The sequence below is a fragment of the Pelecanus crispus genome, chromosome 5, assembly GCF_030463565.1.
Source record: "Pelecanus crispus isolate bPelCri1 chromosome 5, bPelCri1.pri, whole genome shotgun sequence".
In the NCBI taxonomy this organism is placed as follows: Eukaryota; Metazoa; Chordata; class Aves; order Pelecaniformes; family Pelecanidae; genus Pelecanus; species Pelecanus crispus.
The window spans coordinates 1789836-1809175 of NC_134647.1; the positions used below are offsets into that span (position 1 = coordinate 1789836).

The window sequence follows — 19340 nt, forward strand, 5'->3', positions numbered from 1 at the left end:
TATTTTCTCTCCCTACTGGCAGTCACCCTGGGTGATTTTTTTCCCCCTCAAACAAGGTGGAATAATTTCTGAACTGTCATTTCAAAGTAATTTCTAGCCAAAACTAATTACTGATATCTCCCTGAGCTTTCTTGTTCATGGGTGGTTTATAGTTTCTCTATGCATAACTGTATATACACAGTAAAATCTTAAAAAAGAAATTAGCTTTTAATTATATGAAGCTGTAAGCAGATAAACCTGGCAACAAAGGAACTCCTAGGTACTTCATCCACCACAACTTAGAGCTGGAAAAAGCACTAATACAACACTTTCTGGTGCAAGACAAATGGATTAGATGTGAACATCAGAAAATAAAACAATTTATCCTCCCTTATCAGGGCTAAATTGCATGAAGAACAAATAGTGGTCTCGCCAAAGAAAATCTAATCAAAGCTTCCTGCCCTGTAACACGGAGTTTGAGGCACTAAAGGATTTCCACAGACGTTTCACAAAGGAAACCTTCACAGGCAGTGATTGCCACTTCTACACTACTTCTTCCAGAGCCGCCTTCTCCCATCCTGGGACCACTTGTCAAGGTTTTTGCTTTGAAGAAGCCAACACAAAACTATGGCACTGAGTTCAAGCCAGGATTACTATTTAAAAAACTGTAATGTGAGTTTGTGTCTGATCAGAATTGTATGCTCATAAGCACACACACACACAAAAACACAGTGCAACAGCTAACTTCAACCTAAATTTCAGTAAGAAAATCCAATTATAATGGTTTAGCAATTTGTAGAATAGCACTTGCAACCTTACTCATCCAGAAAAGATTGAAGATGGATTTCTTCCCGTGCTGGAGAAAATACTTAGAAATAAAATTAAACACTTCTATGTTGAATTAAATTGGGTTTAAGGTTTAATCAATAGCTACTTCAAATTAGACCTGACATTGATTAGAATCTTCAAGTCGGCCATTACCACCAGAACTCAGGCAATCACGGGACATTCTTTGGTAGACAACACCAGACGTAATGGGAAGCAAGTCGAACTGTTAGTGTGACGGTCACATGCATCAGCTGGCATTACAGTATCAACGCAGGAGCAGAGATGCAAGGGGATCCAGCCATACTGTCTCATTACAGCACATGGGAGGTGGATTTTGTGGTCTCCTGATGAAAGAACTCCTTCCTACAGAAGTCAGTCAAACTCCCATTGACCTCACAGAGCTCAGGACATCACATCATGATGTGATCACCACACAGCCCTGTTTGGGAGAAGGACGAGACAAGAGACAGACGCCTTATTTCACAAAACTGTAAAGAGAATTTTTTATTAGCCAGCAACCAACCCAGCCTTCCCTGTCTTCCCGCAACTCATAATACGAAACTTTTTTTTTTTAAGAAACCTAGCATTTTTCCTTAGGGAAAAAATCTCCCTCACCTTACATACACAAGTACTGTGGTTGCAGTGTAAATCCAGAATTAGCTCACAGTCATCAAACGTTTAATCAGAATCAGTCATAAAAGGTTTCAGGAGCTCTTTTGTCTGCTAATGTGAAAAACATTAAGATTCCCTCAGATTTTTTTCTCTCTTAAATATGTGCTTCTTATTTCAACTCTTCTGACTTACATACACCCCTGCTCCGTTTGCCACTGCACTACTTTGATCATTTGGAGGCACAACAGCAGCAACGATCCCAAACAGTGAGAGCCCTGGTACTATCTGCCGCCGTGGGATATGAGTACCAAGCTGTGGAGGAGAATGAAAAGGACTGACGAGCATCTTTGATCCTTACTCCAAGTCCGTACACTGTGGAGTGACTCCCAGAAGTACAGGCGCACCGCTACGGAGACAGCCGCAGCCTTGGCAAAGCAAGAGAAACCTGGACACCCAGAGGACAGGGTAAAATTGCCCACATGCATAAAAAGTGCAGCAAGGGTCAAAGCGGGAAAAGGAATGAGGAAGGCCAGAACAGGAACAGAATGGGAATGGATTCATTTTATGTATATAAAATATACATATTATATATATATATACACACACCCCCCACAACAATGAAAAAGCTACCGTGTCAGTGTACTACTTGCCTTTCGCGGCCCTCTTCCCAATGACTTTGCCAATCAATGTACTGTAGCGTACTGAAGGATGAATTTCTAGAATGAGAAATTACAAGAAGACTCTTCTTCTTGGGCTGTTTGTTTCTTATCAGAATTCTTACGTCTATTTGTAGGCATTCATTTGCTACACAGACATAATATTATAATGCGCAAATCTAAATAATTCTAGTAGAGATATAAAGGCAGTGGGAAATCTCACCAGGAGAGGACACTTTGCATTTAGGGTCAAACCACAGTTGGAAATCATAAAACCTTCTAAACACAGGACTAATGGGTAAGCTGAGGTTTTATGTTCACTGAAGACAGGGTGTGGGAAGTCAGACACATCGTTCTCTGATTTACGCCTACACTTGACACCACCGGGAGCAAGAAGAGGACACCCGAGAAAGGCATTCAGCCGCTCTTCCAACATCTCAACCTTAAACCAGCCCAAGACCGAAAGTGGCTGCATCTGCATCTGTCAGGGACATCTTGTGCAAGACAGAGAAGAGGAGCAGCGCTCAGGACTGCTGCCAGTAGCTGTGACCCCCTCCATCCCCCAGAGACCCCCGCACAACCCCGACAGAACACGAATCATTTAATTGCTTGCACAGGCAGCCAGAACGGAGACTGTGACTTAATGGCATGGCACGCGTTCAGAGAAACGTAAAAACGCCACTTACACGCAGTGAAATGTTGACACGTGACAGATGCAATAAAAAGGTCAAGTCATGCCAAGAGTTAATTAGTCCTGTATAAATGCCCTTCGTTCCTTTAATCCCCCGGCAGCAGTACAGAAATGGAGAACAGCTTGGCCGTCTCCCAGCGCGCAATCTGCAAAGAACGCGGCGGCGATGCGGAGCTCCGCGGGGCCGACGCCGTCCCCGAGCGCTGCGCCAGCCGCTTCCCCGCTGCGGAGGCAGCCGGCCCTCGTCCTGCTCCCCTTCTGCCACTGCCCTGCAACGAGTCAACCTTACCCCAATGCTCTTCCAGCAAAGCTTCTTCTCTCTGGCCTCGAGTTTTCTGCCGCATTTAGCGCGGCTGCTTCACAGCCAATACACTGATTTAACACATTTATACCTTGGTAACACTGATCTTCTCATCAGCTCATGATTACTCGTAACACAGCAGTACACAAAGTATACAGGTTATTACGAATTGCCAACTAGACAGCGTGTCCAGTGGTAACATTAGGTTTTTTCTTTTCTTCTATTCATCTAATTTTGCCACAGAAAACTTCCTGGGCTCTGAAAGAAAAGCTCGCATTTGTAATGTGAAAGGTACAGTACGTCAGACACCCAATCAGATGCCTCTGTCGCCCATGTCAATAAAAATACGCCTTTCTGTCATACACTAAATATATTAACCATAAAATCATATTCTTCCCTAATCGCGAAGCACTATAAACTGGCTTTCAGAACAATTTAATACTCCCTAAAGACAGAATATGTACAGAAAGCATCCGTCTGAAGAGGAAAATGAGAAATTCTTTTTTTCCACATCCCGTAATACTTTCTGTCCTTTCAACAAAGAACACAAAACTTCTTTCCGTCAAGGAAAGAATTTAGACAGATTTCTCTCAGCAGTAAATAGCTGATCTCCCTTAGACTGAGCAGAACCATTCATTGGGACTCGGGACATGGTTCAGTCTGGTCTACCCTTGATTGGCTTAGAGTGGACTTGGTAGTGTAGGTTAGTGGTTGGACTGGGTGATCTTAAAGGGCTTTTCCAACCTCAACGATTCTATGATTAGGTTGAACATTTTACCTGTTTTTCCAACATGCACTCTCTTTTCAACGCTTGCTCCCAGCGAAAGGACAAAGCCTCCCAGAGCAGATCAGGAGGCTTTGCAAGTGCCCCCCTTGCTCCGGGGCTGGCTTCTTTGTGGGCTGCACGGGCTGCATGAGAGGAGCACGTAGCGCTGAACTGATCGCTGCTGGGGTAGTTTAAATAGAAGCTGGGCCACCCGCCAAGAGCATCGCGGTGCAAGAAAACAACGAGGTAGCAGCGAGGGAAACCCCAGCCCAGCAGCGCATCGCATCCTCCTCGCCTCCCCCAGCGCCTGCGCGATGCCCCGTGCCCGCTGGCTCATCGCCTCCGCACCGAAGCCAGCTCCACCAGCTCGTCGTGACGCCCCGCGGCGCGCCTGGAAAGGGCAAGCGATAAAGAACAAACAAGCAACGAGCAATAAAGCTTTTCCGATGCTTCCGTTCCGTGAAATGCGTCTCTGCTGGCAACGCCCTGAGGTGCTGTTTCGTGGACACTTGGCATCACCAAATTACAAATGATGGTGCCGTGGAGGAGCATCACCTATGCTGTTTGTGAATGAGCTCTACTGTTAAAGTAGCATTTCCACTTCTATTATTTGCAGGCATTTACAAACAAAATCCAGGGAACAAAGTATTTATTTTATTTTAAACTGCGTGGGAACCCAAAGAATTTGATTTCAAACAAAGCATAGAATCCCAGAATCGTTTAGGTCGGAAAAAAACTTTAAGATCATCCAGTCCAACCATTAACCTAACACTGCCAAGTCCACCACTAAATCAGTTAAGGGGAGAGTAGTAATTAATTTCATGTTTCCTGCTTGATGGCTGGATTATTTTTTAATGAAAGTAAAACTAGGAATCATTAAGGCATAATAAGCAGGATTTCAGCTAAGTGCCAATTCAGTTTAAAAAGCAAAAGCAATGGGAGGTTGTGGAAGACCTGACCGCTTGTATGTATTTAGCTATGCTTGTATTTCTCTGATTTTTTATTTGTTATAAGAATCAGACCGTTTATATAGCTGAAGGAGAACAGGGAAAAAAACGGAATTGGGAAAAGATAAAACTCAATCTAGGTTTCTATAAAAATTAAGTGGGGAAAAAAAATTCCCGCCTCTAAAAAATTTACTTCCAAAAGCATGGAATTTTGGATAATCCTCCACACGTGCAATTTCAGTTAAAGATTCTTAGGAGAATGTCCCTTTATGCCAAAGTTTCAAGTTAAACAAAATGGGCTTGATCGCTACTCCATCAGCGAGCTTTAACACTGCTACTGGGAGACAGGAGGAAATTCTCTGACTGCCAAAAACAACGCATGCAACAGGCCTAGACTTCTGGTTTTGGTTTGGTTTGGGGTTTTTTTTTGTTTGTTCGTTTTTAAGTACCGTAACTTATCACAGGATCTTTAGATAGCAATGGGAATCCCCGTTTAAATGGAGATAAACACGCACATTTGTACTTTCATATCAAATACACGTGGAAACAGAAGCCCACTGTTGTGGCTGGAAAAAATTACTCTGTAAATTCCACTAAAAATAATTCAATGGCCTTGGTGCAACACTCCCCCAAGCTATTCCACAGTCTCAAAGTCACCACACAAACTTCAGGCTTCACTCAAAAATAATGACTATAAATCACTAGGCTTCAAAACAATACAAAACCCAACCACAAAACCCCCTTTGGGTTTCTATATTGTTGCAAAACATTTTGAAAGATGTTCTACAAAATTCTGATTATTCTGGCAATGTCTATGGATAAAACTAAAAGAAAACTACATCCTGCAGGTAGTTTTTGGTATTCGTAGTATTTTGTCTTTATCAGCATTAAAATGCCAATTTTTAAATGCCAACAGCGTAATTATGAAAATTTATAAAGGAGACATTTGTATAATTTCAAAAGCTTAAAGTTCTCCCCGAAGAAAAAATATTTAAGTTATTCCAGGTGATAAGACACACCGGAGGGCATTTTGTTATGTGCCACAATTTAAACCGATTGCTCTAAGTCGACAGTTTTCAGCTGTTCACAAAATAAACTGCACCGGATAATAACGTTTGTGACGCAGTAAGTCTTTTCCTAGGAAAGTTTGCATTAGAAGCCAGATCTAGAACCAGCAAACCCTGGCGTTTTCAAATAGCTTCCTTAGGCAATCGCCACTAATGACGCCTGTTAATTAACCTTGAGGCAGCGCCGTACCTCCGCCTCGAAAGGTGCGGACGGCACCGAGACGCGCGCTACCGCGGGGACTCACCCGTCTAACCTCACATCGGGCAAGCTCCGGTTCAGGGCAATCAAGTCACTGGCCATAAGGTTAAACTGGTTGATTTTGAACAGCTCTTTCATCTTCTCCTGGTCATCCTTCGGAATGAGCACAGCCTTCCCCATCTCTCCGGGTCCTTCCTGGTTTCGAGAAATAACAGCTGGAACACAAGAGAGCAGAAAGCCAACTTTCAGTACGCGGGCGGCAGTTTCACTCCTCACCAACAGGGATCCGCAACTTTTGGCAGCCGGCAAGGAATGTTAAAAAAAGTAATAACACATCACAATTTTCTCTGTGCTCCACTGCGAGGTGTTATCTCTATCTGGATCCGAATTTATATCTAGATCCTTTCCAAGATGATTAAAAACACGAAATCTGTTCACTTGCAGCTTTCAGTTGCAATCACAATGACAGTAAATGACTGTTCTCGAGAGATTTACACCAGGATTACAAAGCACAGCACCAGATTCTCTGTGAGATTCTGCAGACAGAAAAGGTTTGGAAAACACTTTTATAGCTGTTGAAAAATCATAGAGTATCACAGAGTATCTCGGCAGCTGGAAGGGACCCATAAGGATCATCGAGTCCCACTCCTGGCTCTTTGCAGGACTACCAGTTTAAAAAATGATCATAATTCAGAAAAAAATAGACTCATTCTGCAATACGGTAGTTAAATGATTTGCCTCAAGCTGATATTACTGTTCATTTTTAATGGCTGTTATGAACAACTTGTGGAAAATAGATTTTCAGTGTTCCATTTCTTTCAGTATTTGAAGAACATGTATATTACACTAATTCTAATGAACTTTTATTTTTTATTTAGTTTTAACTACCAGGCATGTGACAGCACAATCCATTCCAAATAAATAAATTAATCAATCTTCAGTGACCAAAAAAAAAAAAAAAAAAATCCATCCTGAAAAATATAGTATCCCAACAGTAATGACAGAGTATCTTTTACAAATTATTAGAGACTAGTTTGGAGAAATATTTGTACAGTCAATTTTGAATTTGAAGAAAAATTATAGCATCATCTCATACAAGCACAGAAAAATGAACAAGACACAGACTGCCTTTTCAGGAAACAGTGTTATGAAAAGAAAGGAAACATCCCACGTATACAAGTAATGACAGTCATCGTTCTAAAGCAAAGCCCACCGAAAGATGACAGAACCATCACCAATCTCCTCCTCCAACCTCGGCGTGCAGCTACGCAGACGAGCCCAGCTCCCCCCAGCTACTTCCGACTTAGACCTGGCATCAACACACACCTGAATTTTTAGCTATTTTTAGTGTCACGCTTTAAAGCAGCCCTTTGACTGGGGCTGATTAATTAGCACCGATTCATTTGTCTTTAGCAATAACCGCTACTTGCTCCTCTCATGAGTAAGCAGAGCTCAGCCCTCCGTGTCTCCGGTCCTGCGGAAGCCGGCTCACACACGCATTCCCGCTGGGACCGCCCGGGTCCTGCCAGGACCAACCCATGCTCCGGGGGCCTTTCAAGCTGTGTGTCCTGGTTTCGGCTGGGATAGAGTTAATTTTCTTCCCAGTAGCAGGCACAGTGCTGTGGTTTGGATTTAGGAGGAGAATAACGCTGATAACACGCTGATGGTTCAGTTGTTGCTCAGTGCTGCTTATGCCAGTCAAGGACTTTGCAGCTTCCCATGCTGTGCCAGGGGCACAAGGAGCTGGGAGGGGGCACAGCCAGGAGAGCTGACCCCAACTGCCCCAAGGGCCATTCCATACCATCCGGCGTCATGGGCAGTATAGAAACTGGGGGGGTTGGCCGGGGAGCAGCGATCGCTGCTGGGAACTGGCTGGGCATCGGTCGGCGGGTGGGGAGCAATTGCATTGGGCATCACTTACTTTGTATATTATTATTATTATTGTTACTATTATCATTACTATTTTACTTTATTTCAATTAGTAGACTGTTCTTATCTCAGCCCAGGAGTGTTTCTCACTCTCACTCCTCCGATTCTCTCCCCCATCCCACCGGGGCAGTGAGCGAGCGGCTGCGTGGTGCTTAGTGCTGGCTGGGGCTAAACCATGACACTGTGGAATTCTATGCCGCAGTCCAACATTACCATTTTATCTCAACGAAGGGACCTTGGTTTCGTTTTTCTGCCATCGCATTCATTTTTTCATCTTTAGTATCAAAATTAATTCGAAACATTTGATGCTTCGTATCTTGAAAGACCGTCACTTCTGAAGGCTTCTCTACTAGCTGAAGAGTAATTAAATCATTTATTTTTGCAACCAAAAAAAAATGAAACGCTGGAAGAATAAACCCTTTTCTACAAAACACACAGGAAGGAGGCTAAGTGACTTGTTAAGGAAAAGCCTGCGATTCCTCCAAGGAAATCAGACATCAGGGCTTGCTAGAACAACCTAGCAGCAATTTACATAAAAGGCTTTTTAAAAATAAATATTACAGACTCTGGGCACAGAAACTTTGTTTCCACAGTTCTAGTTTATGCTTCAGCTGAGCGAAGAACGTTTTACAGTATTATCTGATTTTTTTTTTTTTTTAATCCTTCCCTTTGATCAGAAGCAGCACCTGCTGCAACAGGAAGATTATCAGCTTTCACCGTGATTGCACGCAAAGATGAAATTGCCATCGGATAGATGCTTAAATCTTAAACGGGGTGACTCCGAAGGCCCCTGCGTCCGAGGTGATTCCCTATGGATGACAGGCTCCGCGGTGAACGTGCATCGGGGTCGGCAGCACCCTCCCGGGAGCGAAACGGGCTGCGGCACCGGCACCGGCGCCGGCACTGCAGGCAGGCTCGAGATGCTCTCGGGCACCTTTTGGCGTGTCTGAGCAGAGCTGCTCATTCCTCTCACCTGGCTTTGGGGAAGGAATTAATGACAGAACTGCTGTATATGTTCCCGAATAGGCAGAATTATCTTAGAGAATATACCTCCACAGTCAAAAGCATTCAGGAGTACCAGCGGGAAGGAATAAAGCAGAAGACAGCCGTGCCGCGCTTTCAGCTGCCTCCCAGCACAGCGCTGCGCCTCTGCACAGCTACGCTTCCACAGAATTGCCTGGAAACCTGCGCTGCACACGCACGCACACCGTTACACGTTATATATGCTATTACATGCCTCTCGGAACATTTCATAACGGATATTTATGTAATGCGTAATAGGAACATAAAATATTTGGGATTAATGGCTGGTAATTAAACTCTGCTAAGTCATCGCTTTCTGGAGAAACGATGAGACTCCTCAGAGACTGCAATTTGAAGAGCTAGTCCCTCAAGCTGCAAATGTTGTTTACGGAAACAAATTCTGCCTCCTTTTTGCTGGAAGAGGCAGAGGGCACGAATTTCTCTAAATAGCAGGAGGGAGCGGACAAAGAGAGTCGGCGTGACTGCTGAAACCGTGGAAAAACAGGTACGAAGCACAGAAAGGAGCTTGGCCGATGTCCTTCTCCCCGACAAATACAACACAAATGGAAAGGAATTCCTCAAAAAAGGGATGACCGTCTCTGAGGAGGAAAAGGAGCGGTAAGAAGGTGAAGGATGTCCTCGCTCCATCCTTCGGTCTGATCATCTTTTGGAAGCAAAGAGAAATTTGGGGGTTTTTTCTGCCTCCAAAGCTGTATGTAAGGGTCTGTACCAGCTCCAAGGGCTTTACAGGCGCTGTCCAGAAGACCAGGACCACCTCTCCGTAACAGCATCAGCACGTACGGCATCTCCCTGCCCACGCAGGGAGCCGGAGGGTTCACGTTGGATTGAGGAGGCGAGGGGACCCTGGGCGAGGGGACCCACCCCGGGCATCTCGTGCCGTAACCTGCCACCTGGCACGAAAGCCGGAGGAGCACCCAGAGGCAGAGCACAATGAGGCACCCAAACTAAACGTCTCGGAAGTCGTAAGGCAGCATAGCAAAATGTTTTTATTTTCTGCTGAAATACTTCGGGATTGGCTAAAAATACCTTTGTGACAATTTTCTCCTGTAGAAATCAGAAACTTTTCATTAAAACAATTATTTTGGGTGGAAAAAAAAAAAAAATGTAGCAACCCATTATTAGCGCAGTCGTTATTACAACAGTAAATTTGCTGCCTCTCCTTGTAGTAAGCCAGATACCAAAATTGTATCTCCCTAAAATGTGTGGAATACGAACAGTGAAGGGTTTCGTATTCTAAGCCCAAAGAGGAGGAAGACAGCTGTAGAGGATGTTATGCTCCAGTGTAAGCTCACTGCAAATTCATTAGAAATCCCAGCTCTTTTGCAGTGTACCGTCGCGGGGACTCGGATTAAACTCAGCCTGAAAACTTTTGTTTATTCTGCTTGAAAGCATGAGCGATATACACCTTCATCTGCAAAACTAATTTTCGTTACAAGATTCTGTGTTCTTCTATTGTTTATTAAGGTCCATCAAGATAGAACCTCAAAGAGATATTCCTGTCCTGAAGTTTATTATAAAACTAATCAGAAATTTCCTAACCAGCCTTTCCACTCTCAAGGTTTTATTCAAAGCAAAGTATTATCAGATTACATTTCAATCATAGCTCACCCATATCTGTGATGGAGAAACATTTAATTCTGCTATGATTAAAATGTAGCAACCTCAACTTATTAAATCTTTAGGGAAGATGCACAGGGTTTATGAATTAACACCACCACACACACTAACATTTGCAGAGGGGTACCTTGAACCCATACCCAGGACCGTCTCTTCTTGCATTTGCTCTCCCATATTTGAATAAACCAGTTTTGAGCCCAGAGACTCGGTAAGAAACAGCGCTCAACCGTCTCAAACCCAGCAGATGCAAAGCACACAACAATCCAACCATATTCAAGTTAGGAAAAATAACACCTTCCATTTTCCAAGCACTACATAAAATACTAAAATAAGAACCAAGTAAACGTCACAATACCACAGATGGCAGGAATATTTAGCCAATTAAAATCTTTTCCACATATTCAATTTGACCAAACTTTTCATAGAAAATTGAAGTTTTGCTAGCGCTTAATAGATTTCAGAATCTAAAGACGGTATCAAAAGTTTTCTAACACCAGGTACGTCACCAAAGTTGGCTTTCTAAATACACAAAGCCACTATAAATATTTCTACTGAATGGTCTGCTATTTATCCAAAGCAAACAAAACAATTTCAGTGTTTTTCCAAATATTGATATTGTCATTTCACCAGATCTTTATGTTCTGCTTTACCCTCTTTCTAGGAAGTACAGCGTACTTCATTAGTACAGCATACTTCAAATCAAACTGTTCAGAATATTTTATGAAATACCAAATTTGTATTCGAGTTTCCACACCAAAGTCTTTATGTAAAACATATATATATACACACACATTCTCTTCAATCAGAGAACAGAAACATAACACAGAATCCCTTCATCTAAAAGAGTAAAAAAAAAAAAAAATATTCAGAACGTATGAATGGTAAAAGAGGCGACAATCAGTGAATGCACGCTGCTGATTATGAATCATTCTACCTGTACCGCTGTTCCTAAGCTAAAATGAGCACAGCAAGCAATTTCCTTACAGAGTACATCTTCAAAAATATCACTTTGAATTTACTGTCCAAAACACCTTTTCCACGTAGCTTTTACGCTGCTTTTCGATAGCGCTGTGAAGCTCACTGACTTTAAATGACTCGGCAGTGAGTAACAACTCCATCCTCCATCCCTCTGCAGCGGTAATGGAAAGACCGGTCTTCACAAGCAGGGCCTGCCCAAATGTCGCAAAAAATTACGCAAATCCTCCAACTAGGAGAGGTCCCAGATTTTCCAGTGCCTGTTGCCCGCTGGTTCCCCCCCCGATGGAAAGAGCCGATTCCGCCCACAGAAAGCTGCGCGGCCCCGCCGGGAGCCGCCCTTCCCAGCCCACAGCGCAGGTAAAAGCCAGGGCTGCCAGGGCCGAGTCCTGCAACTCCCCTCCAGGCTCGCATCTGAAATAACTGCAACCCTAATGGGGACCCCAGGGGGGACGCAGGGACGGCCACGATCCTTGAAGCCAGCGTGGAAGAAGCTGAGAGATGTATTTAATTTTTCCATACAAACATTACCTGGCTGTCCATCGATCAGCTTATTAGCATGTCTGATCCATATATTGCCCCTCGGCACAAGAAGGACATTGGGGTGCTGGAGCGTGTCCAGGGAAGGGCAGCGGAGCTGGGGCAGGGTGTGGAGCACAGGGCTGGTGGGGAGCGGCTGAGGGAGCTGGGGGTGTTCAGCCTGGAGAAGAGGAGGCTGAGGGGAGACCTGATCGCTCTGCAGCTCCTGGCAGGAGGGGGCAGGGAGGGGGTGCTGGGCTCTGCTCCCAAGGAACAGCGATGGGACGAGAGGAGATGGGCTCAAGCTGCGCCAGGGGAGGTTTAGGTTGGATATTAGGAAAAATTTCTTCACAGAAAGGGTGGTCAAGCATTGGAACAGGCTGCCCAGAGAGGTGGGGGAGTCCCCATCCCTGGAGGGGTTCAAAAAACGGGCAGAGGTGGCACTTGGGGACATGGTTCAGTCTGGTCTACCCTTGACTGGTTTAGAGTGGACTTGGCAGTGTAGGTTAATGGTTGGACTGGATGATCTTAAAGGGCTTTTCCAACCTAAACGATTCTAGGATTCTATATACTTTGGGAGTGCTTCTGCTGCTGCCAAGTCGAAAGTTTTAGTGAATACTAAAACCAAACAGGAAACAAATAAATATTTGATTCATCTGTTATTTGCTTCTCCTCTGTGTTGAGAAAGCCACCTCACTCCTCACTCCAGCCTTCCTCTTGCCGGTACACTTGGGCGATACTCAATGTCACACTTTTTCTCTGTCCTTTGCTATTCTGCCTCATTCCGTGATCTGGCCCTGCTGATGGCTCTCCATGGGCTTGTGCTGGTCTTTCACACCACTCCTCGGTAATTTGATCGAGTTTTTATTTACTGTACAATACCTTCCCGAGCTTCAGGGACAGAGGTGCCGGCAATTTTGTCTCACGCTGTACTTCACGTCGCTCCTAAGCACTGGGACTTGTTGCGTTTTTGACCATATGTACAGCAATAGCCTCCTGAGCTCGCTTGCATTTGACTTGCTTTGCATGAAATCCTACCCAAAAAAGCGCTTGTTCAAGGCTTCCATCCGCCAGCGTATCTCAGTGTGTAAGCGATCCCTCCGGCAGCGTGGGAGGACTGGCAAACAGAAAGCCCAGCTATCCTGCTGGCAAAGGGCATCGGGCAGCCTCTCCGGCCAGGTAAGTTCGCTGATGTATTTTGGCACTAACAGTCTGCATAACGTCAATAAGACTCACTCAAGTTTAGAAATCCTGAAATCGGGAAACTTGCCCATTTCCAGAAGGAAGAGGGGGTCTTTGTGTGTCCGTGCCGGGGGGATGACGGAGGTGAGAAGGTATCAGAGAGCAGCACGAGGATTTGGGGAGCTGGAAAGCATCCCCCCCCCCGCAGCATGGGCACCTGGAAACAAATGTCCAACACAAGGCTCAAAACCAGCCCCCACCGAGAGAGAGGATGCTTGAAAACCAGTGAGGATTCACAGGCTGAAGCAACTGGGAAGATGATTTTTGTATACCAGATTAATTCACTTTTATGAGAACTTAATTAGAACACCATATTTTGATTCACATTCAAGATTTGTAACTTACTTAGACCATATTCCCCTTCACAAAGTGAAATGAGTCTCAGTCCATCATTAACAGCTTTTTGCCAGCTCTATAAACATGAATGTTTCATCAGGTATCACTGACACAGCCCTAAACGCGTTAGTGAATTTACAAATAACGTCTTAATCCTCAGCAAGCATCAAAGCTCACTAAGCATCTTTCCTGTATACTAGTTACATGAGATGATGCTAAGTCAAAACAATTATTTTTTTTTTTAGATACCTGAAATACTTAAGGGAATACTCCACTACCAGGGGAAGTTGAAGAAACTGAAATGCTTCAAAACTGCAAAGGTTATGTTTTTCACGGCTCTGTCCTTACCCAGAGATACCTCAGCTGAGGAGGAACGAGCAGAACCAATACCGTGGGGAGCCACTGAGATTTGGTGCTAGCTACACGGCATTTCCTTGGCGTACCCTTGAAAAAGTACGAGACGGCTTGTGCTTTAGTAACCAGAGATCCCCTGCCACATGCGCCTTCAAGACAGAAACTATTTCAGAAATTTTTTTAAATAAGCTCCTTACAGTCATAGCTCAAATAATTTGGGTACTAACATCAGAAAGCCTTTCTGCTTTCGGTATGATGAGTTTTGGGCAACGTACTGCGGATCTGAAAGATGACTGTCCATCCCGACACACGAGGACAAGCCTGAGGTCCACACAAGGGTCCAGTAAAAAGGCAGGAGAAAAACACTTGCACACATATATGTAATTACATATATACACAAACATATGCTTAGATACCTATATAGATATACACATCTTAAATGGTAAACAAAATAAAGAGAAGGATGGCCGCATATAGCTGCTGTCACATTAATCCCATTACTGCTGCCAGGTGCATATGAGAAATCCACACCTCATTTCTTCTTTCCACAAAGACTGTACTAGTTCGATCTTCTAATATTAAGAATTCACACTGTGAAAAACGTTAACCAAATAGAGACCTGGATTCCTCTCCTCCTCTGTAAATCACACTGATTAATGAACTTGAAAGTGCAGTCTACTTGTCGTTTAAATGGAAGATGAAAGAAAGAAAATGAGAGAAGAATAGGGATGGAAGTGGATCTCGGGTCACCTAAGCGTTCCCCACACCACAGGACACAATTAACTGGACTTAAACACATCCACAGCATATGGGGGTTGTTGTTTGGGGATTTTTTAAATATTTGCTTTGAAACCTCTGAAGAGAGAGTTTTTACAGCCTCTCAAGGAAACCTAGATAAAATCAAGCAACAAAGTAAGTTAATGAATTACACTCGTACCTTGATACACCTGAGGAAATAGAAGAATTTTCATGAGCCAAACACACAAAAATGGGAGAACCGATGCTCTTTAAGAATATTTAAGGGTTGAGTGCAGGTGGACACAGTCAGAAGCATGTGTGGGGAATGGAGCAAAGAGAAATCTCAGCTAAAACCAGAGAATAAATGAGACAGAGGAGACCAGGTGTCTACTGACCAAAACCAAAGTCTATGCTGACCATTCAGCCCACAAATTAAGAAAAACTTGTTTGTCAAGTAATTTATAGCAGAACTATGAAAAACACAGGAATAAACAATACCAACAGCAGAACGGATCAGATGAAGTGTCTTCAGGCCTCTTCCAGTTTTTACTATCGTAACTCAGGAAACCAAAACCAAAACCCTTTCTTTGTTTTGTGTCCACCTGCAAAAGGCTGCCATTAAATCACAAGATGACAAACCCTTTCCTAGATCAGGACAAAGGTCTGTCTGACTTGCTACACTGCCTCAGAGCAACTGAAAGACCGTGGCAGAAAAGATAAGGCGCATATTTTAAAGTAATTCTTCCAGAGATTTCCCTTTGCGGAGGTGGGGGCTGTACCCAGATCGTTGTGCTCAACAGATCGCCATCAGCTTGCACAGTTCTTTTTAAATCTGTGTCTTTTTGACAATGAACTGCATGACTTAACCAAGCACTGTTGGCAAAAAAGCATCCCTTTTTATTTGCTAGCTCACATTTTCATTGGTTTTTACCTTGGGAGACACAGAGAATCCCTAATCAACCTTCTCTGCCTATTTATGCCTTTACAAATCCTCAGTTTATCCTCCTTTGCTCACCGCTTTTCCAAGCGGCAGAATTCCTTCATTCAGTCTCTCCCCACAGAGAGGTCAAGCAGCACCTGGAATCATCCTTGCCTGCCTCTTCTGAGCCACTGGTTTCAGCCAAGGAAATCAAGCTTGGTTTGAATAACACACACAAAAAACCCCCCACACAAAGTGCTTTTGTCCTTCAAGGGCATAAATTCATATGCGCCTAGCAAAGCAAACGAGGCCGCTTTAATTTGTGGCAAAATTCTTCCGTGATTATCTTTCCAGATCTTGAAACCAAAGTAATCTACAATTCTCTGTAGACTTCTACACCTTATCAGACTTGCGCATTTCAGAAGGAGCGGTATACACTTAACACTTTTCGAAGGAGGCATCTGTATGCGCCTCACGGTGCTTCAGTTAACTCTATTTAATAGCTGCACCTAAGAAGGAGCAGTGATTCAGCAGTTTTGCTTGTTAACTTACTGAAGTGGATTTCAAACATTTTCAAAGTGTGCTTTTTTTTTTTTGGTGTAAAAAAAAAAAAAAAAAAGTTTATCAAAAATAGCTTTGCCTCCAAGCACAAGAATTAGCAGCTCATCTCTTCGATGACCATCTTGGTGCACGCGGGGATAATGGAACTGACATGAACCATGCCCACAAAGAATAAAAATGCTATTTTTCCAGCATTCTGCCTGCAGACATTTTTCATCATCTGTCAGCAGAGATAGGCCTCTTTTGGAAATGAAAACAAGCCCCTTACAAGGGCTTATTAGAAGTGCTGAGGCCTTTGGTGGAGTGGAGAATAGAAAGCACAAAATTCAAGATAAAGAAAGGGGAGAAAAAAAGCAAAGGCAAATAGATTTCAGGGCATTCAATTTATTTAACAATTGAGTAAAGGCACTGCACAGGGACTGTTGCACAAATAAGCATGGCAACGCTCAGAAGATATAAGGACTCCATCCATGCTTTTTTTTGGGGGGGGGGGGGGGGGGGGTTTCACCCTGAATGTTCATCTTCCTTGCTTATACTTCAGTTGCAACACCTGCACTTCACTTTTGCATAACAAATATCGCTGCAAACATAAGGATGCCGTTTTGCAGACAGGCATGCGGAGACGTGGGGGGCAGCGGGGTCCGTCCCCCCGGAGCTGCACACCCGTCTGCATCCCACCTTCCCAGGCTGAGCCCAGGTGGGAACGCCCCAAAAACCTCTTGGTCTCTTTGGTACCACTGGACACCGAGCAGAGCCCGGCCGTCGCCTCATCCTGCCCAGACACGGCGAGGAGAAGGACCGCCGCCCGCAGCCACATCCCAGCGGTACTTCCCAGCCCCCTCGGCGACACGTAAGCAGCAGCGATGCTGATGAGCAGAAACCCACAGGTTTTTGGTTTAACCACCAAGCGCGCTGCAAACCCTTGGAGAGGCGAGGGCGTTCTGTGGCTGCCGTGTACAAACGTGATCAATAGGCACTGCAAAAAATGAAAGATGCCCGCGGCATCAAAAAGCATTTTCCCATTGCAGAAACGGTCTAGTCAGTAAGTTATTCCCATCTTCTTCATATATTATTAATCGGTTGAAATTTCTAAAAGAGGAAGTCAGAAACATCGCTTTATACTTTTCCATGACCGATAACAAGACAAACCTCGTTATCCCCCCAACAGCAACGATCAGACTGGAGAGCTTCAAACCTACCAGCACGCTCCAGGGGCTGCAAGCCGCCCTCTGAAATCTGGAACCTTCCTCCATAGGGCTGTGCTAGACCCTTGACCACGGGGTTACGTGGTTCTCCTCTGTGGGGAGGAACCAGCCCGCATACGCGCGGCCCAAGAGAGCTGGGAGACCCCGACGGCACCTTCTTCAACAACAGCGCAGAAAACTCCTTTTTTAAGGGTCTGACTTCAGCCCGAATCGCAGTCGTTCTACAGCTGCCGGGATCATAAGCAATTTGAAAGGAAAACTTCCCAACTTTGTAAGAAACTGAGGAAATAATTATGTTATTGCCGTTTGGAAAGATGGAAACAACTAGATGAGGACAAAATTGATCTTAGTATAGAGACAGGGAAGAGAGGCAATTACCATCTGCCTGACACGCAAAGTCTCCTCGGGCATCCCCCATACGCAGAATAGGTAGAAGATAAAATGTGAATGGCTTATTGGTAAATATATCTTAGTACCTGATAATTTGTCTCTCGTTTATGAAAGACACTTTTCAAATTTTCATCATATTCAGCTATCCAGTTAGTTGTTTAAGCTCTCCCTATAATCAATGGTGAAGAACAACCACTTTCAGAAGATGCTGCTGCTCATCTTAAGGTAGGTATGTAAGGTATATGGGATGCATTGCTCTCTGCGTGAGCCTCACTGTTTCCCAGATGCCTTACTTACCAGCACATAGACACTCACTAATGGCTTAACATCAACATGTCTCCTTAGCTGAATGCTGTGCCATGCATTTGGCGGGCAAACAAAGACAATTCCTACCACGCACACAACAGTGTTATATACATATAAAGGCCTGCAATATGGTTAAAAGAGTATTATTCAAGTATTTTGGTAGTAATTAGTATAGATCGCCTTTATCTCGCCTTTACTGAATCATAGACATGAATATCAAAAGTCTGTCTGCAAAACTCTTTCATAAACGAACTTTTGATTGAAGCAGGACTACATAAAGAGGCAGTACCACAGCTGGGACCTGGACACCAGGCAGAGCTGGCTGCCTCCATCAGTTCAGGCGCCCGGTCCTTCCAGACGCTGGTTATGCATTATGCAGTTCCTAATTATAGCTGATTTATAGTTTACTACAATACTAATATGAGCCATAAAATCAGTCACTCTTGTCTCATTCTCAGAGGAATCTTATAAAAACCTGTGGTCGGGCCTCTCTGATACTGCACGCTATCTTTAGCTCGGCGAGCCGGCTGGGTACGGAGCCATCCACACCAGGAGATGCTCCTAACTTTCTCCTGCACCCCGAGCTCAGCCTCGCTCCGCTGCCCCAGGCACCCACAGGGGATGAAACGCGACTGCAAGCGCCGCCTCCTTCCAGCGAGGAGGTGCCGTCGCTGCGTTACGTGCCGTTTAACGCTGTTTTGCAAATTCTAGGAGCTTTCTCCTCCCGCAGCCTGCTGGCCGCGGTCACCGGCCCTGCGCTGCTCGGGAAAACCGGGAGCCTGGGCGCAGACCTCAGTCGTGTTGCATTTTCATGTGAATGGGGTCTGCAGTCTTCATGTGGCTACTCCCTCCAGGGCTCAGGGACGACTACCTACAAGCTGCAGTTTAACTGGAAAAGAACAGACAGCACAGCTGGAACTGGTGGGGTGGAGAGGGGTCTGTAATAAGGAGAGAGAGCAAAAAACCCATGGTTTAGTGGGCATGGGGGTGGTTGGGTTGATGGTTGGACTGATGATCTTAGGGTCCTTTCCAATCTTAATGACTCCTAGTTTTTACTTTCACTATAATTAATCCAGCCACCAAGCCAGGAAACAGGAAATTGCTGCTCTCCCCTTAATTGATTGAGTGGTGGACTTGCAGTGCTAGGTTAATGGTTGGA

The 19340-nt window shown here is 44.5% G+C and overlaps 1 protein-coding gene across 1 annotated transcript in view; it reads right to left on the bottom strand.

The window, feature by feature from the left end:
• GALNT13 (polypeptide N-acetylgalactosaminyltransferase 13) overlaps window positions 1-19340 on the bottom strand; it is a 152943-nt gene that overhangs the window by 96425 nt on the left and 37178 nt on the right. Inside the window, 2 exon segments of the mRNA XM_075710501.1 lie at window positions 1759-1764; window positions 6093-6261. Coding sequence (XP_075566616.1) covers window positions 1759-1764; window positions 6093-6261 — 175 coding nt within the window.